The sequence below is a fragment of the Leucopleurus acutus genome, assembly GCF_964270905.1.
Source record: "Leucopleurus acutus genome assembly, chromosome: 9".
NCBI classification, from domain to species: domain Eukaryota; kingdom Metazoa; phylum Chordata; class Mammalia; order Artiodactyla; family Delphinidae; genus Leucopleurus; species Leucopleurus acutus.
The window spans coordinates 47,812,136-47,826,866 of record NC_139144.1 but is presented as its reverse complement, the minus strand read 5'-3'; the positions used below and the strand labels follow the sequence as shown (position 1 = coordinate 47,826,866).

At 38.9% G+C, this 14,731-nt stretch overlaps 2 protein-coding genes across 2 annotated transcripts in view; one reads left to right on the top strand and one right to left on the bottom strand.

Moving 5' to 3' along the window:
• Positions 1–2,018: 2,018 nt before the first annotated feature.
• Positions 2,019–5,401, bottom strand: RPA3 (replication protein A3). Its single transcript, XM_082846138.1, has 4 exons — positions 5,246–5,401; positions 4,062–4,136; positions 3,129–3,237; positions 2,019–2,558 (listed from the first exon to the last, which is right to left on the bottom strand). Exons 1-4 carry the CDS (start codon positions 5,342–5,344, stop codon positions 2,476–2,478), a joined length of 366 nt encoding a protein of 121 aa, XP_082702264.1. The 5' UTR covers positions 5,345–5,401; the 3' UTR covers positions 2,019–2,475.
• A 278-nt stretch (positions 5,402–5,679) lies between these two features.
• UMAD1 (UBAP1-MVB12-associated (UMA) domain containing 1) overlaps positions 5,680–14,731 on the top strand; it is a 255,292-nt gene continuing 246,240 nt past the window's right edge. Inside the window, exon 1 of the mRNA XM_082846471.1 lies at positions 5,680–5,749. The gene's annotated coding sequence lies outside the window, so the exon portion shown is untranslated. The remainder of the gene's footprint in view (positions 5,750–14,731) is intronic.

The following is a 14,731-nucleotide window of genomic DNA, read 5'->3' as shown; positions in this document are numbered from 1 at the left end:
CCATTTGATACAGCAGTTCCTCTCCTAGGTATATACCCAAGAGAAAGAAAAAATATGTACACACAAAAACTTACACATGAATGTTCATAGTTCATTATACCTAAATGGTGGAAACCACCCAAATGTAAAGCAACTGATGAATGGATAAATAAAATGTGGTATATCCGTACAGCGGAATACTTTTGGCCATAAAAAGGGATGAAGCACTGATATATGCTATAACACAGATGAACCTTGAAAACATTATGCTAAATCAGTCAGTCACAAATGGCCATATGTGATTCCATTTATATGAAATATCCAGAACAGGTAACTCTATAGACAGAAAGTAGATTAGTTGCTTCTTAGGGCGAGGGAGCGGGTAGTGGTGGTGTAGGGACTGGGCCATGACAGGTAAATGGTACAGGAGTTCTTTTTGGGGTGATGAAAATGTTCTAACATTGATTGTGGTGATGGGTGTACAACTCTGTGTACTAAAAGCCACCGAATTGTACACTTGAAATAGGTGAATTATATATGTGAAATATCTTTAAAAAATTATTACTAAAAATTCAGGGAACACAAGGCAGGGGGGCTGCATCTATTCAAACTACACTCATTCAAGCTAAAGCGCTGGTGGGACATGCAAGTGCAGATGTTGAACAGCTCAGAGGTGAGGCTGGGGCTAGAGAAATGGCACCATAAATCATTACTGTAAAGGATTCACTTGTCAGAAAGCAAGGTACCCTAGTCATTTAGTCCACTTTACTGAACATAGTAGTTCAAGGGAAGGTTTCAAACAGGACACCTTTAACATTTAATAGCACTGAGTTTTCCGAGGTTAACACAATTGAGGACTGACCCCTTCTCTAGCACTGGAGATAACGCTGTGTTATTGAGATTAGCTGATGTCCCTCCTACACCTAAATTTCAATTACGATTGTCTTTACTTCCTGTAATAAAATGCTTTACCATGAGTAGCTCTGTTGCTTAAGTAATTTGTAGAATATTTTGCGATGAAAGTTGAAATTGAAGATGGTACTAATTTAAAATAAATATTTCTGGTATAATTTACAACTTAAATGGATTTAGAATTAGTTTATTTCCTCACTGAAGAAAATGGGTCAGGCCATAAAACTTGTGGCCACCTAGGACACCAGTTACTCTGTATTACTGTCCTACCCTTGCGACACCCGTGCCTGCTCACTCCCAATGGTACTTGGTGGTATGAAGTACAAGTCAGTAGGAATTTCATATTAAGGATAATGACAGTTGAAAAGAATTAAAAAAAAAAATAAATGATTCCACCAACTGCTTTAATGATCAGGTATCCCTTTTTTGGCCTAGTGAATGCTCAGTTTTAAAATCCTGAGAAAGAGATGCTATGATGGTTACTTTTATGTGTCAGTATGACTGAGCTAAGGGATACCCAGATAGCTGGTAAAACATTATTCTGGGTGTATCTGTGAGCGTGTTTCTGGAACAGATTAGCCTCTAAATCAGTAGGCTGAGTAAAGATGGCCCTTGCCAAAATACGTGGGCATCATTCAATTGGTTGAGAGTCCAAATAGAACAAAATGGCAGAGGAAGGGCAAATTTGCTCTCTCCTTGAGCTGGAATGTCCATCTTCTCCTGCCTGCAGACACTGGAGCTCCAGGTTCTCGGGCCTTCAGACTCTGGGACTTACACCAGTGTCCTCCCAGTTCTCAGGTCTTCAGACTGCGAGTTACACCATCATCTTCCCTTATTCTCAGGCCTTCGTACTCGCACTGTATTATACCACCAGCTTTCATGGTTCTCCAGCTTGCAGATGGCAGATCGTGGGACTTCTCAGCCTCTATAACCATGTAAGCCAATCTGCATAACAATTATATATATATATATATATATATATATATATCTATCCATATATATCCTATTGGTTCTGATTCTCCAGAGAGCCCTGACTAATGTAGGTACTCACAAATTACATAAGATGTTGGATTCTATTTGCTGTTTTAATAAAATCATTTTTTCACAGAGTGTCAAGGAAGTAATTAACATGGTGTAATTCATGAGGTAGCAAGTAAATTCTTAACACAATTGGCCCAGGGTTTCATTTGGTAAGTCTGAGTCCTGACCTTACAGCTATGAAATTCCAAGTTTGTGCCTGAATAGATGACTAAAAGAATAAGAATGATATGACCAACGATATGTATCATTTAAACTTTTATTAATGAAACAGAAAACTAAACTCAGCCAGCTGCTTTTTTCTTGCATCCAATCTGACCATATGCCAAAGAAATGATTCTTTATGAGGACTTAGGTGAGAACTGTCAATAAACCAGTTCTGTTGAAAATGCCATACTGGACTATCTAATAACGTTAGGTAAATGAAATTAAAAAGAGAACAAATAGCAGTATTAAAAATCACAGGAATCTCTCCTTTAAATATCAGGGGCCTCCTTTAATAATCTTCAATGTAGCTCATTGGCAATCATAAAAAATTCATCAAGTTCAAGCATACTGCAAAACCCCCAAAGGAAAAAACTGAGGGAACTCATGGGTAATTTTCACAGCTTCGTTGTAAAGTCCAAGATCTGAAAGAAACAGTTCAGCAAACATTTAATCTACAGTGGAAAGCTGTAACATCAATTACTATCTAAAGAGTTATACCTATTTCTCTTTTCTCTCCCTTTTAGAGGTCAACTTGTTTTCACAATCCATTTCCTAAAACTGAGATATAGATCATCATATTTATTTAACTATGGCTCCAAAAAATAAAAGACATGGAGTATAGGAGACCACCCATTTTGACATCCATTGTACAGGCACAGTTCTTGCCTGGTTGTGTTTTAGGTGCTATGCATTATTTGATGCCTTTAATCTATATATTAAAATCAAACAAAACTATTAACATTATTTTTGTTTACCCCATTTAAAAAACTTTTCTTTCCACAAATATTAATTAACTAATCTTTGTTGAGTTTCCTACATACACAAGCACTGTTTAGAAGCAGGCCAAAATGTCCTACCATTTTCCTTTTGGATCAGAAAATTCTATAGAAATTGAAAACGTAGCAGGACTGAAACTCAAGACCAAGATATAGCAAGTTAAAAATAAAATTGTTTTCCACCTAATTCCATGAATTACAGAATGTTTTATTTACCAAAAGGATGGTTATCTTCTTTAAACTGCACATAAGATGCACACATAATGGTTGCCTTGGCCGTTACTCTTCCAACTACTTCCACGATTCCAGAGATTTCTTCATCAAGCTAACACAAAGAACAAAATGTCAACTTGGTGTTATCACATTTTCAGTTGATAATTAACTTGGAAAATTGTTCTACAGTTTACTAATCTTATCTTTCATTTCATGTAGCAAAATCATTTTAAAATTTATCAATGCAAAAATGGAATTATAACTTGTTAAAAAACGTTTGAGTACTTATTACTGTTAGCATGTCACTAGTCCTGTTACCTTTAGCAGTGGCTTCGGGTCCAAAGATACAGTTAAATGTTTAAGTTGAAGACAAAATCACTTAAAGATACTGAGAATGTCCAGCATTTCCACAAGGAGTAATTTGTTTAAAAGGACCCATTGAAAGGAACTTTCTATTAACTACATTTGTACAGTGTGTTCTGCATCCAATAACCAAACAGCATACAGATCTGTCTTCATAAAAGACCAAGAAAATATTTTTAAGTACAATAAAAATAAAATGTAAAAACAAATAAGTGACAACTGAAAATAAATGTAAACAAAAGTAGAAAACCGAATTTTAAAAATGTAAAACTCTTGAGGGAGGAAAAAGTGATTTAAACAGAAGATTTTTCTTATGTAATTATCATAAGGAATGAGAATTGTCACCCAGCATTTAAGGGGTGTATTAAAAAAATAACAGAGCCAAAAAAATCATTGGTTAGAAATGTAAAGGGAAATATAATGTAAGAAGAGGACAAATATTTGATTTTAGAGAGGGAAGTTTGATAAGCTGGTCCTTTATACATCCACTCCAAGAATCAGAAACATGAGCAACAAACCAAAACAAGATGAAGAATTAATGATAATATACATAGGATTAATCCTTAAACATACAGGCTCCATCAACTCAATAGTTCCATTTTTTCCTTCTCCATCTGAAAGAATAAACATTTTCCCAGTGGGATGAATCTGAAAAATAAAAATATTAAAAGTTTGACAAAAGATGAGCAGATTGACCCAAACTTACTTAATCGATGCACACAAAGCAATTGTTTTTGAACAGTTTAACTGGTTCACATTATCGTGTGTTACCATACATACCTGATCAAACGATGCTCAGTTAAATCTGAATTTCAGATAAACAACAAACATTTTCCATACAAATGTGTCCTGTATTTTTATTTGCTAAATCTGGCAACCCTATGCTAAGAACAATTAAAGAGTCCATATTATCTAAAAGTGAGATCTACTGCCACCCATGATTTAAATGGTACGTATCCCACAGAGGATATGTTTTTAAAAATCAGGCATGAGGAAGTAAAGAGAGAACTGGTTGTCAGAAAACCTAGGTTCTAGTCCTGTAAGCGGCAGAGTGCAGTCAGATCTGGTTTGTATGACAGCTTTGCTACTTACTGAGGCCTTGAACCATACACTACTCCTAACCAATTTCCCTATCTGTGAAGTCCGAATACACTGATTTCAAGAAGATATGTGACTTAAATAAACCAATAAGCCTTTATACAAAAGTTTTCTAGGTTCCCTGGTCCCGACACTTTGCGCCTGCTTCTCACCAGCAGGATGAAGGGCTGCACTCTAATAATGGGGTAACATAACAGACTGGTATTGGATCCGTGAAGTACAGTCAAAGAATGTTTTATAGAAGAGAGACTTCAACGAGAAAACGAGTCTGAGAAAAGAGGAAACTGCATAAAAGAAGGAAACAAGGAAACTGGACTAGTTGTCAAATCTGGGTAACTAAAAAACCAGGAAGTAGATGGAGTTATGTCTATAATTCCCTTTAAGTAAACACAAACGAGGGTGGGACGCTAGAATTTAGAAAGGAGCGCGTTCGAAAACGTCGCGATTCCGCGTCCTAAAAGAAGCGCCAAAATTGGGCTGCAATGGTTAAAAAGTGTGCAAAAAGTTCCCTTGCGAGAAATAAAGCAATGGGGAGCGCAGTGATGCTATAAGGCTGTCCCTCCTCCTTCACCCTCCGTTACACACCCTGAGGCCGCCACCCTGACTGTCACGGGCCCCCCCCCCCCCCCCAAGAAGCCCAGGGTGGTGAGTGTGCGCACCTTCTCCAGCCTCCCTACGAAGCAAACGGGCTGGTCTATGAACTGAGCTAGCATGCTGGCGTTGATGCGCGCCTTCGGCGACTCCATCACGTCCACCATGATTGCAACGCAATGCCAGCAGCCGGCAGGAAACTAGCGGACAACTGAGACTGTGCGCTCCACGGACGTCTACGGGGGCGGATTCCTCCGAAACCAATCGGCGGAGGCCAGCACTCTCGCTCCACCAATCAAACGCACGGAAATTTCGATAGCAATCGCGCAGTCCCCCGAAAGCGAAGAAAAAGGCAAGGACCCGTCCGGAAGTGGGGATAGGCTGCTTAGTGACTCGCGGCGTCCCGGAAGTTACCTGAGTCTTCCGTGAAGCGTACGTGGAGGCGGGGCTTGGATGGGGCGGGGCTGAGGCTCCCTTCTGAAGTATCGGTCTTCCCCGCCGCGACTTAACACCGGAAGCAGGGTGGCGGGCTCCTGTGCTGGTGCGGCGGGGGACTGCGGCGCGAGCTTCAGGTACCTCTTCTCGCGGGAGTCGCCGCAGCCTTACTGTTGCGGAAGAGAGAGGGGGGAGTGGGTACCTGTTCCCCCGTGGCACTCTCGGTGCTGCGCCACCAGCTGTTAGCATTTCCCCGCCTCCCCTCTTCCCACTTCTGCTTGGGAAGCGCGGGGTTCTTGCTGAATGAAACCTAGGGAGCGGGTCTCTTTTTGACCCCCGCCCTTCTGGAAACGAGAAGTGGGCTCGCCAGTGATTTTCGTCGCCTTGGTGAAGCTCCTGCTGCTCGGTGGCAGAGGGTCGCTGATTTACCGCCCCAGCTGCGTTACTTTCCTTCGTCAGTTTCCCCACCTGTGAAAGGAGAGGGCCTGACCCCATTACCTCTATGACCCTTTCTAGCCCCGACATTCTGGCCACACTGTGGAGGTGCGGGTTTTCTCACCTCACTGTTAGCAACGAATTGAAGCATTTGGGAGTGGGTGAGGGAAGGACCACTGGGCTAGGAGAGGAGACGAATTTAAATGGCTGTTAGATTCTGAGCAGGTGCGTTTCTTCCTGAGACGTGATTTACCTAACCGCAGAATGAGGAGGTTAGATAACTCAATGGCAAGGTCCCAGCTGACTGAGTTTTGTGCATATGATTTACGGACTCTTTCTTCTTAACTCCCCAGGAATCTTTTTCCCTATTGCTTTCCACACCTCAGGACTCTGGAGGGGAGATGAGGAGGCGTGGAGGATAACGCGTTTGAAGGAGATTTGAGGGGATTCTTGAATCTGTTGCTGGCTCATGTGGCTGTTGATTTGGGGGGCTTTATCTTCCGGGATTTGATACCTGCCTTGCCAGCGATATTCCCGAATGAGTGCTCATTTAAAAAACCTGCCAACGGTGCTCCGGAAATTGGAAAAAGAAAAATCGGGGGGGGGGGGAGATATTATTAGTTTTTGGAAACCGAGTCCATCAATTTGCCTAAAGCCAATTCAGGTACCTATCTAGAGTCTCCAGTTCAGTCCCGCAGTTGCCTTAAGCTAAGAACTTCCTGTTTGAGACGTCACGCGGCAATTTAAGATGGAAATCTGATGTGCCGTAATTAAATGATAGTTTGCAACTCTCCGTGTTTATTTAGCACTTAGAATCTATGTAAATATATTTGCCTTTTAATGTTGCTGTCACTGAAACATCTGAAGGATTTCGTTAGCAGATGCAGGGTGCATGTCAGTTGGTGCATAAAAAAGTGGTTGTCGGTGCAAGTAAGCAGAGCCTCTTTTATATTCCGTGCAGAGCCTTAACATCTTCTGCACTTCAGGGTTTGGAAACCAAGTTGATTGCATTATATAGGGTAGAGTACACATGAATATCTTTAATAGCAACTGTTTTTTAAAGAGCAGCCCTTAAAGCACCAGATGCTAATAGCACTGTTTTATGACAGTTAAAAAACCACTTTTGCCTACAAGAGCATCTTTTTTCTAAACAGGGAGATGAGCAAGAAGATAATTTAAAATAGCTTCTTGGATATTTTTTCAGTCACGTGAAATTTATTACGTGATATCTAATGCACAGAGAAGAGTATATATAGCTGATATGTATGGTTTCCAGAGAAATGAAATGAGCCCATGTGGGCCTCTCATTTAGAGTAAGAAATGGAACTTCACCATTAGGGGTGGGCATCCTCAGTTAAGTCCTCCTCTCTACCAGCCAGAAAGAAACACTCTCTTGAACTTTGTGTTAAGCACCCTAAGCTTTTCTGTATAGTTTTATCACGCGTGTAGCCGTTCGTAAATGGTGTGGTACCGATTTATCCTCCTGTCAGGAGTGTAGGAGAATTCCAGTTGATCCACATTACCTCATAGACCAGGGTAGGTGGTAGAACATCAGCCATGTAGTCCCCATTCCAAGCAGCAAAGAAGTGGGCAGACAAAAGGGTCTACCTTCATGGGACTCAGCTCCCTTTAAAGAGCCCTCCCGGAAGTCCTTCACACCTTGGAGTTCTACTTATTAGGTTAAGAACTTTCCCTTCTATTCCTAGTTTGATAAAAGTTTTAACTGAGTGTTTATGGAGTTTGATCAAATGCATTTTTTTTGCCTTGAGATGATTGAAAGGAATATATTTTTCAGTGGTGAATAACACATTCCTGGAAGAAACACAGCTTGGTTATGATATCTTTTATTCCGTATTCCTGGATTTGATTTGCTATTGTTTTGTTTAGGATTTTTGCATTCATGTTCATGAGTGAGACTGGCCTGTAGTTTTTCTTGCTTGTATATAATCTTTGTCAGATTTTGGTATTATTAGCATTAGAGTAGTCTCATGAAATCAGTTGTGGAGTGCTTTCTCTATTCTCTAGATTTTGTGTAAACTTGGAGATACCTGTTCATTGACTGTTAGGTAGAACTCACCTGTAAAACGTTCTGGGTTTGGTATAGTAACCTGTACCTTCTGCTTTAAGCATATCCCACAAGTTTTTCATAAGTAGGTGTGCATCATCATTAAGTTTTAAATATTTTCTAGTTTACAGCATATTTCTTCTTTGATTCAAGGGTTGTTTTTGTTTCCAAATATATAGGTTGTATTTATTAAAGTTGTTTTGCTGTTAATTTCTAGTGTAATTACATTATCATCAAATGGTATGGTCTGTCTGATACTAACTCTGAAAGTATGAGACTTGCTTTAAGACATCAAGTTTTTGCAAATGTTTCATGTATTCTTCGGAAAAAAATTGTGTTTTCCAGTTATTGGATCAAACTTGTTAATTGCAGTATTCAGCTATTTCTATTTTCTTACCTTTTGTCTGATTAATGTCTCAATTATAGAGATAATTGCAAATGGTAGCATTGGCAGTTTCTCCTTGAACTTCTGATGACTTGTGCTATATTTTTTTGAAGATTTGGTTTTCACTACATACAAGATGAAGATTATGAAATAAAATGGTGCGATGAAGTAGTGACTATCTCAAATCATGCTTTTTGCCTTAAGGTTAATTTTGTTGCTACTACTGTAGACACATCGGCTTTCTTTTTGTTAGAATTTGTTTGCTGTCTCTTTTTCCTTCCAGTACTTCACCTAAGGGAGGCAAGACTCATGAGCTTGGATGTTCATTTCCTCATCTCTTTGGTGGCTTATCAGAGAGCTGACCTGGCAGGTCTCAGCTCAAAGGAGGAGCAGACTGATACCAGCCTGTGGGCTCCAGCAGCTCCTTCCCACCAAGGCGCTTCTTAAGCAGTAAGCTTCCATTATGACAGAATTGCCCAAATGTGTGGAGGCTGGATTCTTATTATTTGTTTTAATTGAAGTATAATTAATTTACAATATTGTGTTAGTTACAGGTGTACAAAGTGACTGAGTTTTATGTTCCTTTCAGAATCTTTTCCATTGTAGGTTATTATAAGATACTGAATATCGTTCCTTGTGCTATACAGTAAATCTCTGTGGCTTATCTATTTTATGTGTAGTAGTTCCTATCTGTTAATCCCGTACTTCTAATTTATCCCTCCCTGCTTCCCTCTCCCCTTTGATAACCATAAATTTGTTTTCTATGTCTGAGTCTGTTTCTGTTTTGTATATAGATTAATTTTTTTATTTTTTAGATTCCACATATAAGTGATATCATATAGTATTTGTCTCTCTCTGTCTGACTTACTTAGTATAATATTCTTTAGGTCCATCCATGTTGCTGGAAATAGCAGTATTTCATTCTTTTTTATGGCTGAGTGATCGTCCACTCTGTGTGTGTGTGTGTGTGTATACATATACTACCTCTTTTTTCTTTTTTTAAAAATTTACTTATTTTTTGGCTGTGTTGGGTCTTCGTTGCTGCTCGCGGGCTTCTCCTTAGTTGCGGCGAGCAGGGGCTACTCTTCGTTGCAGTGCACCGGCTTCTCATTGCGGTGACTTCTCTTGTTGCGGAGCACGGGCTCTAGGCGTGCAGGTTTCAGTAGTTGTAGCATGTGGGCTCAGTAATTGTGGCTCGCGAGCTCTAGAGCCCAGACTCAGTAGTTGTGGAGCACGGGCTTAGCTGCTCCGCGGCATGTGGGATCTTCCAGGACCAGGGCTCAAACCCGTGTCCCCTGCATTGGCAGGCGGATTCTTAACCACTGTGCCACCAGGGAAACCCCATACCACCTCTTTTTAAGCCAGTCATCTGTTGATGGGCATTTGGGTTGTTTCTATGTCTTCGCTATTGTAAATAGTGCTGCTATGAACATTGGGGTGCATGTATCTTTTCTAATTAGAGTTTTCATCTTTTCTGGATATATGCTCAGGAGTGGGATTGCTGGATCATATGGTAGTCTAATTTAGTATTTTAAGGAAACTCTGTACTGTTTTTCATAGTGGCTGCACCAATTTACATTCCCACCAACAGTGTAGGAGGGTTCCCTTTTCTCCACACCCTCCACAGCATTTATTATTTGTAGACTTTTTGATGATGGCCATTCTGACAGGTGTGAGATGATACCTCATTGTGGTTTTGAATTTCATTTCCCTAATAATTAGCTATGTTGAGCATCTTTTCACGTGCCTGTTTGCCATCTGTATGTCTTCTTTAGAAAAATGTCTATTTAGGTCTTCTGCCAATTTATTGATTGGGATGTTTGTTTTTTCAGTGTTGAGTTATATGAGCTGTTTGTGTAGTTTGGATATTAACCCCTTGTCAGTCACATCATTTGCAAATATCTTCTCCCATTCCATAGGTTATGCTTTTGTTTTGTTTATGGTTTCCTTTGCTATGCCAAAGCTTTTAAGTTTGATTAGGTTCCCATTTGTTTATTTTTGCTTTTATTTCTTTTGCCTTGGGAGACTGATCTACAAAAGTACTGCTACATTTTATATGAGAGAATGTTTTGCCTATGTTCTCTTCTAGGAGTTTTATGGTGCCATGTCTTATATTAAGGTCTTTAAACCATTTTGAGTTTATTTTTGTATGTGGTGTGAGGGAGTGTTCTGATTTCATTGACTTACTTGTAGCTGTTCAGCTTTCCCAACACCACTTGTTGGAGAGAATTTCTTTTCTTCATTGTATATTCTTGCCTCCTTTGTTGAAGATTAATTGCCTGTAGGTGTGTGGGTTTATTTCTGGGCTCTCTATTCTCTTCCATTGATCTTTATGTCTGTTTTTGTGCTAGTACCACACCGTTTTGATTACAATAGCTTTGCAGTATAATGTGAAGTCTGGAATGGTTATGTGGAAGCTGGATTCTTTTTTTCTGGGAACACTAGTGTGTGGTGGATCATGAGTGCTTTGCCACTTCTGTGCTTATTATGTTATCGCCAGTACACCTTATTTGATATTTATACTGTGTGACCCTTGTGGTATTTGTGTCTGCGTTGGCCTGATAACTTTCAACTTTTCTGGGTCCTTATGTTTTAGGTGTTTCTCTTGTGTAAATGGTGCATATAGCTAGAGGTTTAGTTTTTCTGTCTTTCGTCCATTTACATCGATTGTGGCTCCTGATATTTTTGGATTCATTTTAACAGTCATTTTGTGCTTCCTGTGTGTTCTGCTTTTTTTTGTTGTTGTTTATTTTTTTCTCCTCTCTTGCCTTCTTTTGAATTGACTTTTTATTTTTTCCCCGTAATTCCACTTTATTCCTCTGTATTAGTTTGAATGTTACATATTCTTTAATAAAATATTTTGTGGTCACGCTTTAACAAACACATTAAAGTCTAAAGTTACTTTACTCTGTGTCAAGACAAGAACCTACAACTCCACTGACCTTTTTCCAATTGTATGCTGTTGTCTAGAGTTTTAGTTCTATCTTGATTCCTTTTAACTCCACAAATTAGGCATTATTATTATCTTATGCAGTTAATATTTGCTTGGAATTATTCATACATGTATCATTTTCTTCACTTGCTATTTATTTTTACATCTCAACTTTTTTTCTGTTGTTGTTTCCTCCCCTTTTTTTTTTTTGAGGTACCTTCTTCGGAAGTTCTTTCAGTGAGAATTGTTGGCAGTACATTCCATCAGTTTGTGTTTTTCTGAATATGGTTATTTCATTCTTGTTTTCAAAAGATAGGTTTATTATCTATCTACATAGAATTCTAAATGGACAATTAATTTCTCTCAAGGCTACTCTGATATTATTTTACTCTTATAATATTTGCTTTTCTTTTAAATTGTGATTTTGTTCTTTCACGTCTCTATCTGCTTGATCTTCAGTTTGTTTTTGGTATTCTGCAGTTTTACTGTATAATGTATCCTGATGAGTTCTTTTATTTAGTTTTCTGCTGAATATGTTGTGCTTTGTGAATCTGATGATCTTGTCTTTATCAGCACTTGGACATTTTCAACCATTATCTCTTTGAATATTGCTTCTCTCCTATTCTCTAACTCCTTCTGGAACTCTGATTAGAAGTAGGAAGGACCTCATGTGCTCTTGATCTCTGTTTTAGAATTCAGTGGTTTTGATTCTTTGTGCTGAATTCTGGATAATTTTTTCTAATTTTCCAGCTTACTAATTCTTTACGCAGTTGTGAGTCATTTGCTTTAATTTCAATACTAGTTTTTATTTGTTTCTAGAAGTTCTGTTTGGTTCTTTTTACAAATCTTAGTAGTTTTTACTGATACTCTTTTGTCATAGTCTTAGGTCTCCCTTTATTTCTCCATATATTACAGAATATAAAGTAAGTCTGTTTATGGTCTAGTTTTGATACCCACAGTCTTGATGGGTCTGATTCTGTAGAGTTTTTTGATTCTGTTGACTCTTGCTTACTGTGGCTTATTTCTTTATTTGTACAGTATTTTTTGATTATGAATTCATGTTTCTTGGAACTTTTTTGTTGATTTTTTTGAGGTTTAGTTTGAGGGTATTTTACTCCAGAGAAGATCTTTGTTTCCTTCTTCCAAAGATGTTTAGCCACAGACTTTGTCCTTGTTCCCTGTGGGACATGGATAATTAAAACTCTGGCTTTTAGTCATTAGAAATCAAAAGTGGCCACAGGGAAAATGTTAACTCTAGTATTTGCATATACCCTTGTGGATTTATAGATTCTTTTCTGGCTTCTATAGATTTTCTTTATTCTTTTATTGGGTTAGCCATACATTAAAAATACATATTTATATTTAAGACATTACCACAAGTACTCTTTTAGAGAGCCAATGTGGGGATTCTGTTAGTTGTTGAGGATAACAAGGTCTTGGTGAAGGTATAGTAGGGAACTGGGGAGTGGCGAGAATTAAGGATGAAGCTAAGTAGAGACCAGAATTTGGAATGTCTTCCTTATATGCCATGCCAAGGAGTTGAGCTTAATAGTGATGCTGGAGGAGAGCGCTGGAAAGGGAGTGATCAATTTGACATTTTAGTATTAGTATTTGAGTATTTGAGTATTCTGGTTTCATGATGATGAATGTCTAGGAATATCCTGATCAAGGTGCTTTTGGTACAAGTAACATGACCTTTTTAAACAAGCTTTAACTTTTTTTTTTGATTGATTGATTGTGGTAAAATGTACATAAAAATTGCCATCTTAACCATTTTTAATTGGATGGCTCAGTGGCATTAGGTGCATTCACATTATTGTACAACCATTGCTGTCATCATCTCCCAAACTTTGTCATCATCCCATACTAAAACTCTCTGCCCATTATACAGTCTATGAATTTGACTACTCTAGGTACCTCATACAAGTAGAATCATACAGTATTTGTCCTTTTCTGTCTGGCTTATTTCACTTATCATAATGTCTTCAAGGTTCTTCTATGTTGTAGCATGTATCAGAGTTTCATTCCTTTTAATGCTGAATAATAGTCCATTGTATGTAGTAAATGCCATATTTTGTTTATCCACTCTTTATTTTGGGTACATTTGGTTTGTCTCCACCTTCTAGCCAGTTTACTTTTAGGTCAAAAGGAAACTGATTAGAACTATTTTGGGTTAGCTTGACTAGCCTAAGGTTTATTAGCCTTATAAGGCACTGAAGCCATGAAGAGGAAAGCTTTCAGAATCCAGACTGTCTTCTGTCTCTTTTGAGACCACTTTCTCTTCAGCCAAGCAATTGTTGCTTCACTGTTTACATAGACCTGCATGGTTACCCCAAACTTTGTGAATGGCTCTTGGGAGAATCTAATTTGCCAGCTCTAGTCACTTGGCCATACATCTTCCAAACAACTATGGTGTAGAAGGGGACTTGGGGAGGATTGGGTACAAAGATGTTGGGAACATAGCGGGGTCCACTATGTTGGAGAGACACCCAAGGGGGTTGCAGTAATCAAACTGGAGATGTTGGTGAGCTGAACCCAAGTAGGGGCAGTAGGAATAGAGAGAAACCAAAAGTTTCATGAGATATCATGGGGTTGCAGGACTTAGTGGGTGGGGGAGAGTGGATGAAAGGGAGAGGGTGAAATTAAGGTAACACTTACGGTTCTGTCTCTAGCAGCTGTTTGGACCACCATGCTTTTTTCTGAGATAGAGAGTAGAGTAGGACATGTGTGCTGGGAAGATAACTGAGCCTTGGACACTGAAGCACTACAGCACAGGGTGAAGGATATAGACCTAGATTAAATCTTGATACTTAGGTGACTTTTGGAAAAATTATCCTGTCAGAGCTTCAGTTTCTGTATAAACATGGGAGATAATAAAGCTTCATGGGGTTATTTTAAGCATTAAATAAGATTTGCATATGTAAATCCCTGAGCACAGTGCCTGGTTACACTAAGTACTTAAATAATAAATTGTAAGTTATAACTGTTAGTAGCGTGAGCAAATTGTCCTAAAGTATCTGCTGGACATCTTAGTGATGGTGAACGATGTTAGTAAAGGTGGAAGAAAACCCCAGGGTGCTTCCCCAGAAGGAAGGAAGTGTGTGGGCTTGTCTGAGAGTGAGAATCCTGAAGCATCTGGGTGATGGTATGTTTTGCCCAGCTCTGCTCAGCAGCCTGGATGGAAGAGACTGTGTCCTCTTACAACCATTTGAGTGTTACCAAGATGTTGTCTATACTGTTCAACAGTTTCTTGTGGAAAATTATCGTCAGGGAGATATTTTTCCTCTTGATCTTTCAGTCTG